The sequence below is a fragment of the Semicossyphus pulcher genome, unplaced genomic scaffold, assembly GCF_022749685.1.
Source record: "Semicossyphus pulcher isolate SPU_LCO1_2020_fin unplaced genomic scaffold, fSemPul1.0.p SCAF_6, whole genome shotgun sequence".
NCBI classification, from domain to species: domain Eukaryota; kingdom Metazoa; phylum Chordata; class Actinopteri; order Labriformes; family Labridae; genus Semicossyphus; species Semicossyphus pulcher.
Window position 1 is genome coordinate 8172647 of NW_027211737.1, and position 14566 is coordinate 8187212.

The window sequence follows — 14566 nt, forward strand, 5'->3', positions numbered from 1 at the left end:
TCACCTCTCCGCTGACAACCACCTCCTCTGCGGGCTGATGTTTTCTGTCAGGACCGTGCCAGCCCTGACACGGGCGGGGACGGACATGGCTTTTAAGCGGTTCCTGTCCCGCCGAAGACTCCGGTCCACCGTCACCTCCACCCAGGAGACCCAGACGGAGCAGTAGGGCGATGTCAGCGGCGCGAAACATGCCTCGGTGCAGACAGAGTGCCCCAGACAGCAGGGGAGAGGAGTGAGCCAGGGTACTCCCACCACCACCACTGCTGCTAATGAGATCCTCGTAGACTTTAACCAGACACGGGAGGCTTACAAAAGCAAAAACTCATTAGAACTGCTCAGAAGTTTGGTGGTTTTCAAACTCTGCACCTTTGACCTACTGGTTGATAAGAATAAGGAGGTAATGAAGTGCTTTCTTAACACGCATCTGACATTAACAATTAGGTCTGCTTATTAGTCATTCAGGTGATTTCATGAAAGACTTAAGCACAGAATACCAGACTTTTTATCAAACATATAGTGAAATATCTAGTGAAATAATTTGGTGAAGCATTAAGAGTTGTTTATTTTGACTCTTTACTTAGTAAGCTACTCCTTGATTTTATAATCCTATCAAATGTTGCAATTTACTGACCTATGGTTGCTATGTGCACATACAGTATATCATTTAAATGATTTCTAATGATTATATTAAAGCTGCTGTTTCAGTTTGTGTTGATTTTGGCGCCCCCTGTGGTCAAAGCCGTACCTCTGGTCTCTTTTCTGATTTTGTCCTGTACATGCTTTAGTGGTGGTTTTTAACAAGAAATCTCATCCTGCTTTCTTTAACAATCATATGTATCACTCACCTTAAATTTTTTGCCCTGGAAAATGTAAACAAAGGCAGCATGCAGTTAATCGCTTCGTCTGACACCTACCCCCCACCAGCTGTTTCAGGCATAAAAATTAACTATATAGAAATAATCCATCTTGTTGCTGATGGTCTGGTTTGCTTTTGTAGCTCACATAGAGTAATCAGAGTTAGTTTCAGTCTGTTTCCTAACCAGCGAAAAACTCCTCACAGAAACTTTAAGAAGAATAATACACAGAAAATATCCACTCATATTGGTGACTGATGAGAGTGGCATTGGTCATGAATACCTGTCCTGGTTGTTTAAGAAGAGTTACACGCTACTAAATATGCTTAATTAGCTCATCTGAAGACTCACCATGACTGGCTCCTAAGGTAATTACGAGTGAGCACTTCTAACAAACATGTTATAGGGTGCAGCTTTTATTGTACACGAAATGTTTCCTGTGTGGGTACATTTAATGTTTAACCCAGTCATAAACTGTATGCTGTAACTTGGAAAGCCTTATGTTGTGTTTAAAGTAAACAAAACCTCAGTCAAACTACATGTCTTAACTGAACCCATACCACTGCTCCTGTGACTGATCAGCAACACCCTCCTCTTTAATTACAACCAGTTTTTCCAAGCATGCAAAGTGAACTTCTCTGCAGCTGTTACCTTACTTGAACTCAATGTGAGATTATCTAATGTTTATGTTTACACATACAGTTTAAAACTGGAGAGGCCACATGACTGTCTTTTAGCCCACGTTATGAGGCATGCTGCTACTCCGTGCTTAAATAGACTTTCAGCATGGCAGGTTTATACTTTCCACGCACCATGTCTTCATGAAATCAATTGAAGGCCCAGCTGTGGTTGTGAAAAATAAGTAGCTAGACAAAATGTAAAGAAGTTCTCAGAAGTGGCTGCAGTGTCCTCATTCACTCCTATATGCATGTAGGTTCTAGCTCGGGGGTAAGAACATGATTTGAATTCCTTTGCTAATCAATGTTTAACTTCAGGCAATTTTATCTTTTCACCATGTGTAATTAATTCTGAGTAAACATGTCCTCTCACTTTCTCCTCAGATAATCGATCTAGGACAGAAGATCCTCAGCCAGAGAGCTTTTGCAAAGTTGATGAAGATGACACTTTATGGCCACTTTGTAGCTGGTGAGGACCACATGGCCATCCGACCGCTGATCCAGAAGAATCAGGCCTTTGGCGTTGGCTCTGACCTGAACTACGTTGTGGAGAAGGAGTTCAGCCAGATGGAGGCCAGACCGAAAGAGATGTATGAGAGTATGAGAACTGCATTATAAGCATACATAACAGTGAATATTACATACAGAAAAAGATGGTTTGGATTCAAAGCTGATGATGTTTTTTTAAGAATTTGTTGAAAATGATTTTATATAAAAGTTGGAAGGAATCATTCATGTACATAAAATCAGTTTTTATATTAAGCTCACAATTGGGCATAGAACTGCTCAGCCATGGTGACCCGTTCTGGATTGGCTGGCTGGAAATAATTTCTCACACTTCAGGAATTCTGTCACATTGGTTGAACCAGCCAGTGGCTGTCTGATCTGTGAACTGATGTTAATGCAACTTTGAGGAACTTTAATTTTGTGACGATTTTGGTGGTCCCTGTGGACCAAGTCCTGTGCATGCATGTGTAGGATTCTCTAATGAAAAGTCTCGTCCTGCTTCCTTTTGAAGTAATATTAATTCAATCATTTAATGATGAAAGCCTTCGCATTTGCAGTATCACAGACTGGGTGTCTGTGGTGACTTAAACAGTAATCTACTATGGCTGAACAAACAAAGAAAGATCGATGACTACAGATACAACTTCAACAATAAGTGATAATCCAAAGAAAAGGAAACAAATTGGACGCTCAGATGAAGGCAAACAGTCTGAAAAGGAAAGCGACCGTCAGCGAGGAAAATCAAGAGTTACAACCGGAGCCAACCATGGACGACACACATGCAGCACTGTCTGGATATCTGGGACGGTGCTCCCGTGTTGACCGTTTATCGCCATAGGTGCCGCCAAAGAGAACGACACTGAAATCTTCGAGATTACCACTTTAGCTGACTAACATACTGCTCATTGTGAAACATTGTGAGACTCTTTCCATCTGCATGCTGTAAATCACTTTGTCAGAATCTTACCCGGTAACATCAGTGACAGGTATATAAAATAACTAAATAGAAATATTCCAGTGTTAATTGATCTCGGTCTGGTTAGCTTCAGTCATATCGAGGCCTCAGCATTAAATTGAGTCTCTTTCATAACCAGCTAAGAACTCCTCACAGTAATTTTAACTGGACAACAGTACAGACCTTATGCAAGCAGTCTCTCTCTGGGCAGAGGCAGCAGCAATATTACTTAAGATGTGGAACTGGGCATTCATGCATTATGAGTTAATTAGGACATTTCACAGTCCTAAATAAAAATTTGAGTTTTTGGCTCATTAAGGAATTTCTTCACAGTGAAATCAGTGAATAAAATCACTAAAGTGAATATAATTTGATGCCCGTATTACTGAAGTGAAAAAGTGGAATGTAGATGTCAGATTAACTTAGCATGAGTGTAACAGTCTGCCCCAAAATGCTGACCTTTTTTCATCTCACATTTCGAGGTTTAGAAAGGTCAGATGTTGTGGACAGACAAGGCTGTTAGGCAGCATATTTTAGTATTTAAGTGTTAAAGTCTGTTGATGTAGTCACAGCTGACTGCAATGTCAGCCTGCGCCTCACAGAATGTCCTCTATTATTGTTTTCTCGTGTTATCACATTCTGTTAGGTGATAAAGCTCCCAGGCAAGCCCTCTGCTCTGACTTTTCTAACCCCTTTAATTCAATGTGTTTCTTTTACCATATCACCAGTAACAAGATATCACTGCAGAGCTTTGATATATATTGTCGTGGGGGTGTCTGCAAGGAAACATCAAAAGAGGTATCAAGCCTCAGCCCTCGAAAGCTGTTGTTTGGCGAACACACACCTCAAACCGTAAAGCAAGAGGACAAGGCACATTAAGCCAGCTTGATCTCAGGCAGCAGGGTCTGACAGGCACTCCAGTCATCTGTCAAGATAGCAACAACAACATTACTCAGTTCCTAGCAGCACACGGAAGATATAAGGAAAACAGGCAAGTTCTGGCTTGATGTTGGGAGCATGATAATTACAATGCCAGGCTTCAGATGCACAGAGTCAAAGTAAATTAAATATATACGTGCCTGATTTTCTTTTATTAAAGGCTGGATTTGAATGCAAGTTCTGACATTTTGTTACAGAGCTGCCAATAACCAATAATTTATGCCAGCTGTCACATTCTATTAGAATTTATTTTCACGCTAAAAGATTACCAATAATCAGTGGTTCTAGCACAATTTGAGTTTTTGGCAGTGCAACACCGAAAGCATCTGATTATAAACCACGGTACAGTTGAAACATCATGTACTGACAAACAGTTACCAAAGCAATTAAATGCTCCATAAAACTCTGAGATTAGTCTCTATCTTTTAGGGCTGCATTGAACAATTATTTTAAAGATTATTATTATTATTTCTCATTTACTTGATTAATCATTCTGTCTGAAATATCCAATTAAATCTAGTGCTATATAATAACAGTGCCAAGTCACCTTTAAAGTTAAAGAGCCCCTCCAGTGAAAATCAAGTGTTTAACCTTGTTTAACCTCCATGTTTTGTTCTTCATGTGCTACAAGACATATCAGGGACAACATCAGCAGTCATCTCCATGGCTGGGTCTGTCTGCTTTTAAACTGCAGTGTACCAAGGACAGGCTGAACAACACGTTTTCAGATTGGCAGGTTTGAGACATCACAAACCTAAGGAGCCAATCCTGTTAATGGACGGGGTGACACTATGCATATCATTATGTGTAACCTATGGCAACCCCTGCGGTGATGCGCGAGCCAGCTGTAACATCATTGTAATTTTTGCAAACTCACTACTGACTACTAACGTTAACGTTACTACTGCTAATTACTACATTTCAAGCTCGCTAAGTTGCCACTAAACGATGACGGACGTGTTTTGTTTTTGTGACAGAGGGGGCGGTTGGAAATGTGCATAGTGGGCGGGGCTTATGCAGATTCAAGAACTTTCAGAGGCAGAAGGAGGTGATGCCTCGGGAGGATTTATACAAGGTAATTACATGGATTTTGCAGAAAAAACATATCAGACACAATTTATTTTAAGCAGAGCATGTTATATGTCTTAAAACATGACTGGAGCTGCTCTTTAAAAGAAGAAGAATCCTTTTGTTTCCTGCTTTGAATCCATTTGACAGTCCCTGATGTCCAGCATGCTTTGTGTTTTTGTCATCTGTTTGGTTACATGAGCTCCTGAGTTCCCTCTGATGACGGGGGGAACAGGTCAAGTGTGATGTGACGCTTTAACTGCCCTCTCGGGAGGGTCAGCAGGCTGACAGCAGGACAGTTCACCATATATTGTATAGGGTCACTAAACATATAGTCAGTCTCTGGCATGCTGCTCCCACAAGGCCAAAAGGTTTATAATTAAAGTGCGAGTTCCTGAAATGAACTCAATGATGCGAGACATTTCCACCAATTCTGATGAAATTTACATTTTTAATGCTGCACAAATAAATCACTTATTAACTTACTTGATCCTTTTGTATTTCTTCTATTTTAGCTCATGTGTATCCACTGCAGAGACAGAGAACATAGGTGAGCTGCCTTGTTTTGTTCTCATTTGTGGACACAACATGTGATGTAATTAGAAGTAATGAGCGTGCAAATTTGTTTTCACCCCCAGGCGAGCACCATGGAGAGAAAAATTATAAAACGCACAAACAGTTCGGGGAGCGTAGCAGGGGAGCGACTGGAGCTGGCACCTACTTTTATGTGACCAGCATATGGAGACCTTCATCAAATGCATCAGAGCATCTGGTAAGCTGAACATCTGCAGCTGAAAAAAACAACCGCAGTTAGCACTTAAAACCAGAGCCTGTCAATACTTCTGTGGATGATGCTAACTCTGGGTGTAAACCACAGTGAGCATCAACCACCACTGAATATGTGCTGTGGGACTTTTCCCATGATTAGAATGCAAGATTAATAATTATATCATAAATATCTGAGCTTAAACACACCGATTGAAATCAAATATCAGGAGAGTCTACAGATACTTAAAGACAATATTAAGAATTTGAATTGAAACTAATACTTTTTAGTCCCTATATCACATAGTTAGAAGGCTTATGTAGATTTGGGTTTCTAAAGGCTTTAAAGGGGACGTATTTTAGCTCTGCAATCAATTTTCTATTATTCTAATGTGTTTTTGAAGCTCCAGTTCACGGAGGTGCTGGTGAAATGGCAACAATTTTTCAGATTCCTTGCATCACAGCAGGGGAAGGATGGCATGGAGGTGTTAGAGCAGAGGCTGGAGCTGAAACAACTGCAGGTGGAGTTTTATGTCTTCTGTTCTGCTGGTGAACTTTAATTATAACAGTATGTGTTACCTCTACCGGAAGGTACATCCTGTGTTATAGGTCAACTTCACACTCTTATTTTATATACAATAGAAGGATATTGCTACACTGTGTATCTTGACCTTTTGATCTTTATATCCATCCAGGAATTCCTGAACAAACTGGGTGCAAAAGGTGACTTCTATGGCTGGTTTAGTGGAAGGAAAGAGGAATCTACAGGGTAAGCTTCAACACAAACAGGAAATAACTTGCCTGTGTCAATGTCATTGTTTTACAAATAAAAATAAAATCTGATTTGCAAACATTTATTGATAAAATTCAGAATTCACATTTTGCTTCATAACATTCTGTGAAAACGCAGATGGAGTAAAGAGGAATACTGTTATAAGGTCAAACCGTCTTTCTTATTGCAACTATTTTACTCCAGCTATTTTTCAGTCCATTCACAAGGACATGCTTGGTTTCAGAGTGACTGAAATTGAAAAAATAGTCCTTGATACAGATAATACTTTACACTCACCAGAGTCCTGTTGCCATAACACTGAATCTTTCAATCATCTGCCTTGACAGACCCGTTGACATGCTCGACTGGAACAGCCTAATAGATGACAGAGCAAATACATCAGACCTGCTGGTCGTCCCAAATGTAGAGGTCAGTAACATAAAACACTGAAAGAGAGAGATGTTTACAGTAAATCAGTGCAGTTGAAGAATATCTTCAACTCAAGACACACGGGGGGGAAATTTGATAAGGGCAACACCTGATTTTACCTTGTTAATAGAAATGCACTGCAGCTGTATTTGGCTTTCATCTTTTTGTGATTTACCTTTGAATTAGTTAATGTGCTTTTTATGAGAACAAGCTTGTGACCAATGGCTGAGAGTAGAAGGAGACGCGTCGTCCATCTATATATACATTGTACAAAATTGAAGCCAAATTAGCCCCCATCATGGGCGCTGCCATCTTGCGATGGTGACGTCATTTGGAACCAGATATTTGCAGTACAGATCGGCGGGTGGAGCTGCCATACCCACTTCCGCTAACCAAAACACACATCTAAACTACCAAACATCCCCCCCTTAATTAAAAGTAAACTTGTCAGAAAAATTAACACTTGGACGGAAATCAGCATGATAATAACTAACTATAATGACAGAAACCATGTTTGAGAAAAATTATTTGGTGTGTATTTTGATTTTATAGTTGACTCATGTCCCATCTGTTAACATGGAGGAGGCGGGCTTTATGAGCTATACTGCAGCCTGTCAGCAGGGGGTGCTCGAAATGTTTTGGCTTCACTTTTAGGGAGCTGTCATTTCATCCATCTTTTTATACAGTCTATGTTTGTGACACTCATGACAGATGTTTCAGGTAAATCTGGCAGTAGCTCAAATGAATGAAGTTAAAATAAATCTTCTTACTAATAGATATGTTGCCGTCAAGAAAACACTGTGAAACTAAGCTGTTGGGCAGTTTACACTCAATATATCTGTTGACCTTGGATTAAAGACAGCTGTAGGCTGGATAAAGTAAGAGGCTCTAATAGGTGTCATTCTGTCAGACATTTGGTTCATTAGCATAATCCCATGGTGCACTATTCTGAGTTGTTTGCCCAGCTAAGTGAGCTGGAGCCTCTGCTGAAGACATTCACTACAGAGGAGGAGAAACAAATAAAGAGGATGTTTCAGCCCATGGACGTCTTGGTCAAGGTAAACGCTCATACAGACCGATCACTGTACAGAAATATGAATAATTGCATTTGCTGTTAATCTAATCTAATCTAATCTATCTTGTTTTTCATGCTATTAAAGTACACACACACACACACACACACTTCTCTGTCAGTACAATAGTGAGTCTATCTCATGTGTAAAAGCTGTGAAAATACAGCAATGCCATTTTAACAGGACCAAGGCCACTGCAGTGCTGCTTACAAGTGTTAATATACGCACAATAACAAATCCAAAGGTGTTATTCTTATTCAAAGTCACAATGCATGTGTAAACAGATACAGTAAGCACATTAATGCAGTTTTTATACTATTGATGATTAAAAATGACCACCATATAACATAGATGTGTTTATTCCAGCATGCCCTGGAGAATGGAGTTTGCTTGTTGGTGGACGCAGAGCGCAGCTACATCCAGCCGGCGCTCAGCAGACCGACATTAGAGATGCAGAGGAAGCACAATAGAGAAAAGCCTGTCATCTTCGACACCTACCAGTGTTACCTCAAGGTCAGAATCCACAATTGGCCAGAGAAGACCAGAGATGTGAGACCAAAAGTGTGAAATATGTGTGTGCACACTAATCATGCCGAGTCGCTGCGGAGTGGGGGATGGAACAGAGGCATGGAGAAGGGGATACAGTTGAATTTCGTTTTTGTTTGTTTTTTAAATGGGAGGCTGCTGACGCTTATACAAGAGAAGGCATCTTCAGAAAATGTTCATGTTGAGTCATCCATGAATTATTTATATGAACACTCAGCCATAAATTAATGTCAACGTAATCCTTATAAATGAGTTGTAATAGGGAAGTACCAATGTTATGTTACAATGCTCAAATGTTTTGGGGGTTTTTTTGGAAGTGTAATAGTTTAGTCTAGTAAGAGTCTAGTTAATACTTCGATCTACAGCAGTGATAAAGCAGAAATGTGATAGTGAAGCAGTGTGGTGACTCTTTTCCTTTCAGTATGAATTGGAAGGACTTGATTTTAATGTTTGCGCTGCAGGAGGCCTCTAACAATGTTTCTATGGACGTGGAATTGTCACGACGTGAGGGTTACGATTCGCTGCCAAGCTGGTGCATGGAGCCTACATGCAACAGGAACGGGAGAGGGCCAAAGAGTTCGGCTATGAGGACCCTATTAACCTGGACTATGAGTCTACCAACAGAATGTACCACAGGTAAGAGCCATGGTTTGTTCCTTTGTTTATTAACTGTCCAAATCTGCACATACATACTTTGATCTAATCAAGAAAAGCCAAGTTCTTATTTCCTCATATTCACACGCAGAAGCAGCCCCCTATTACTATAGCAACACCCAAGAAACTCCTTTTTCTGTGCTACTCAATGACTGTTTATATAGATGACTGACGCGTCTCCATCTGCTCTCATTGTACTAAATTGAAGCCAAAATAGCCCCTGTGATAGGCGCTGCCATCTCGTGCTGGTGACGTCATTTGGAGCCAGAGCTGCGCAGTAGAGATCGGCGGGTGGAGCCGCCGTAGCCACTTCCTCGTCTGTATATTTAACAGCTTCTTCTGTTGGTCTGAAGCAGATGTTTCCTCACTGTTCCTCCTCAACTCTGCTACTCGGGAACAGATCGGCTGCAGGAGCCGTTTTCGTCAACAGAGCTGTCAATCATCCGTTTTACAGCATCAAATAACTAATTAAAAATAAACTTGTCAGAAAAATAAACACTTGGACATAAATCAGCATGATAAGAACTAACTATAATGACAGAAACCATGTTTGAGAAAAATGTATTTGCTGTGTATTTTGATTTTATAGTTTGACTCATGTCCCATCTGTTAACATGGAGGAGGCGGGCTTTATGACCTATACTGCAGCCAGTCAGCAGGGGGCGCTAGAGAGGGTTTGGCTTCACTTTAAGGGAGCTGTCATGTCGTCCATCTTTTTATAAAGTCTATGGTGCTACTCTGTTTTTCCAATATGGTTATAGATTTACACAGGGCACATCCTGGGCAAAAGTCCGCTGCATTGCACATCACAGGGATTTACTGTAATTTCTAGGGAAGTGGTTCTTCAATTGGAGTCTCTGGGTTCAACAGGTTGTGTCACCGAGGTTCCACCCTGTTTATTTTTCCCTGTAACAGAATACCAAGATTGCTGTGTTACAATTTTCTGACATTCCCAGATTAAGACAAGCTCAAAGAAACCCCCCTGTGGAGATCAATATGCTCTGCACAAAGGCCACCCTCAAGTATTTGATTAGATTTTGAAGTAAACATCAACACAAGACAGACAACATTTTGGCTGATGGGTTACAGCATGAGGTGGGATTCAAAGTATACTGACACAGGCAGGAACGCAGAAAGCAGACCTCCTGAATGGATTGGTGCAGATTTCTGATAGATTCAGTGTTCAGGGACATTTTTACTGTTTAGTTGTGTAGCGATCGCCCTGCACCACACAATAAATCCTACATGCTAATGGGTAAGATTTGTTTGGATGAGTTATGAAGCACTGTGAGCCACAATATGAATGCAATAAACATGTTTACTTTTAATATTATCCAGGGAATAGTTTAATAGATAACAATCGTTGTAATTCCAACTTCACAGAGAAAGCTTCATAACAATTTAAAAGACAAAAGCACAGATTCATAACCCTTCTTGTGCGCGTTTGTGTCTGTGTAATAAAGATGTTTCCTTCATGAACGATTTGTTCAAAGGAACTCATCTTTTTAGTGAATTGAATGATCTATTTTCCATGCATTCATTTGTTCCTGCCATTCATTAAATTCTCTCTCGCTTGATGTTAATGTCCAACAGAATTGAGTCTGACTCTGCTCTGCTCGCGGGTTCCCAATGCCTTCCTTCTTCCTTTTACAAAACCAGACTGATCGATGCACGCCTTTTGGAGGAGGGCTGTATTTATCAAATGACCATGTCATTGGTTAGTAGAACTACAGAACGTATCACCTGAACGATTGTCTCTCTCTCACTCACTCTCACTGGTCCGGATGAACGATATGACCCAACGACCAACGAGAGTGGGGTGGAAGTGTTTCAGGCGTGCATTCAAAGCCAATTCACAGACGTCTAAACCACTGACAGATGAACACGTTTATTTATTAAGACATTAAAATGTCAGAAGGTTTTGTAATGGACATGGGGGTGCTAGAAACTGATATATCGTGATGATTTTATGAGAAGACCAGTGATATCGTTCATGTGAGTGAGGACGGAGTGAGTGAGCTGTTTCTTTGTCGTCACGGGTAAACCGGGAATGTCACTGAACGACTCGGTGAACGGGTCAAATGAACTAATCTTGCAGCTGAACGACATTTGGAGATCTGAATCCCTGCAAAGACTCATACCTGCCATGTCTCCTGTGTTAGGTGTCTGGACTATGTGCTGGATGAGATTGCCCTCAACAGAAAGGCCAACGTAATGGTGGCTTCACATAACGAGGACACGATGAAACACACCTTGAGGAGGTACGGTTTCAGTCCTCTCCAAACAAGCTGTTGAAAACACACTTAGCATTGATTTTGCATCTGTGTGAAAACAACGTTACTTTTGTTTTTCTCGCCCTCTCTCTCCCTCTCTCGTTCAGAATGAATGTGCCGGGTCTCTTACCCACAGAGAACAAGGTGTACTTCGCTCAACTACTGGGCATGTGTGATCAGATCAGCTTCCCACTGGGTGAGAAAACACACAAACACACTCTCTTACACAACCAACAATGACGAGGCACAGCTCGTTGCTGCCCTACATAAGGATGATTTGACAGTTTAAGTTCAGCCACAGCAGGATCTGTTTTCACTGCCCTCCACTTTATAAAGCCTAGCTGTGTCTATTAAGACCTTACAGCTACACATATTTACCCCACAGACCACTTGCGCTGGATAAAGTGCAGATGTAGAAGTCAGTCTGCAGCCCGTAACGTGACGTATGGACTGCGACACCTCCGTATTGACAAGCTGTCTCAACAAAGCGCTGCTGCTGGCTCTCAACACTTTGTTTGTCAGTCAGAGACAGACACAGCGGCGGCAGGCAGTTGTCTGTCAATGTGAGGCTGAAGTTGAAACAGCCTTGACCGGTATTGATGTAAACAGGCACACGAGTTTCTTTGATGTTTTCTCGAGGGGTAGAGCAGTCGGAGCTGTGTGTTTGAATCTTGAAAGAAAAAAGAAGCTGTTTCATGACGTAAAGCAGATACGAGTAGAGATATTTATTATTAGACAAAAGGACATTTATAACAATGAATTTGAAGAGCTGGCCCTCGCAAAAAGCTATCACAATGTGAGCCTGAAAAACAGACATCACCAGCTCTTCCTATATAGTACTAATGCAGCAAAATGAGTGTCTATGCAATGTCTGCAAACATGCCTGATTAGAGGGACTGTATCTATCATTCAACGAGAAAACATCTGATGGGTTTTCCAAAATGTTGTAACGTTCTCCTGAAATTGTTTCTACTGAAATTGTAGTGAGTCAAATATGAGACAATCTCTTAATGACAATCCTATGATGAGATTTGTACATACATCGAGAAATATTCAAATTTGCACGTCACAATTTCAATTCCAAATCAAAAATCAAAATGAGCTTTCAATTTTGATCAAAGCAGAGACACACTGTAAACAGAAAATACTTTAAAGGTGACACATTTTAGCTATGCAATCAATTCTAATGTGTTTTTGAATCACATTGGTAAAGTTTGTTTCGTTTTTAAAATTGTATACATATTTGAATTTAATTATTTTTCTTCCTTCCTCTGAAATGAACAAGCTGTTTTGCCATTCAAAGGTCAGACCTTAGCCACGATTGGCTGACAGTATTTGGAGTGACAGTGCAGCCCCGGAGGGGCGACGGTGAACAACGGTGAATGACGATTTCAGCGAAAGCAAGATTCTACGTAGAAACCTGCAGCTGTTCTGAACGGCCCATTTCAGAGGCTGTCATTCTGGAAAAATGATGCAGTTTACAATATTTTGAAATATTTTGTCTATAAAATGTTGCATTCCCCGTGCGGCTCCATCGTCTAAAAGCAACTATATAATGACTATGTTTGAGCACAACATGTTCTAGTTTTGTTTGAATAACAGAACATTCCTACTAATGCGTTGTTTACATTATGAATACTCCAACAATGTTCCAGTGTACATTTACATTTTTTAGTTTGTTTACAACGCTCAGAGCCGAGCCTAAACAGACAAGAAGCTGTGTGTCAAAACTGCTATAAAACCCCGACTGAGACACATATCCTGAATGAGCTGTATACACGTCCAAACAATGCTGCTAAAACTATGACAATATCACCCAGGACTCTGAAGTATGTGCTTCAACTTTACTACATTTATAGACCATTTATAAGACCGTCTTGGACAGAATAGGCTGTTAATGTGCTGAGCTTTAGTGATGCCCATGTCAGTGCTCTGCTTACTGTAGTTGACAAGCTTTACATCATGGTCATGTTTAAACCTGATTATTGATTTTATTGATCTGTATTGCCTTGGCAGGGTACTATAGATGTAAACTAGCCTTCTGGTTAATTTTGACATATTTACCGTAATGTTTGTGATATGCACTGCTCCTGAGAAATACATAATTTAAAAAACGTACTGACATTTTTCGTCTCTATCCACATCCTGCTACAAAGCCCTTTGTTCTTTTTTCTATCTTATCCACCTCAACCCCAGGCCAGGCTGGCTTCCCTGTCTATAAGGACGTCCCCTATGGGCCGGTGAATGAGGTGCTGCCCTACCTGTCTCGGAGAGCCCAGGAGAACCGAGGCTTCATGAAGGGTGCCCGAAAGGAGAGGGAGCTGCTGTGGCAGGAGCTGAAACGCAGACTTGCCTCTGGGGAGCTCCTCTACAGGCCGGTGTACTGAAAACAAGAGAAGAAGAGACAAAGAGGAGAGGGTGTCAACGTTTTTTTTTTCTTTTTTCATCTCACCAGGTTGACGGCTGCTGCTGTGGCTGTCTGTTCTGTCTCTCCCTCAGTACAGCTCTCTCTGCATGTAGCTCTCCCTGTTCTACCCTGTCCTGGAGTTTTCTTGCTGATGGACTTTTTCTGCTTGTCGCTCTTTTTCTTGTTGTTTTTCTCCCGTCTGTTCCCTCACTGATGTTCCCCACCTTCACCCCTAACCTTTTCTCTGTGTACTGCCCATGTTCCGTGTATTTCTTTTTTCCTTATCCGACTGCATCCATAAGCATCCCTCATTTTGTCTTCCCGTTGTCTATACAGCTCTGGTATCCATCAAATAGGCATCTTTACTGCTCCAAAAGGACTCCCTAAAATGTCAACGAGACCGGAGCGGGCGTCTGTTTTTATCACCCTATTTATCTTGGAGAGGGACAACAATAATAAAAATAACAGGCTTGATTTAAATGGTAGTAAAGGAAACATCAATATTTCCCTCCTATATTATATTTTTTTGGACTCCTGGGCAACCTCACCGTCCCCAGAGGAAAATTCTTTATATAGTACTTATTAGTGCTGCTGTGTTTGAAGTTGTACTGCTGGTTTTGAAAATGATGCCTGTTTATGAATCATTG

General features: G+C 41.0%; 1 protein-coding gene across 1 annotated transcript; it reads left to right on the forward strand.

Annotated features, from left to right (window-relative positions):
- The first annotated feature begins 37 nt into the window (after positions 1–37).
- prodhb (proline dehydrogenase (oxidase) 1b) lies at positions 38–13899 on the forward strand. The gene is given in 13 exon segments (XM_069682400.1): positions 38–397; positions 1916–2129; positions 5639–5772; positions 6170–6286; positions 6461–6534; positions 6885–6966; positions 7932–8024; positions 8406–8552; positions 9047–9098; positions 9101–9221; positions 11402–11500; positions 11620–11708; positions 13709–13899. Coding segments are annotated over 13 exon segments (1773 nt in total).
- The last annotated feature ends 667 nt before the right edge of the window (positions 13900–14566 follow it).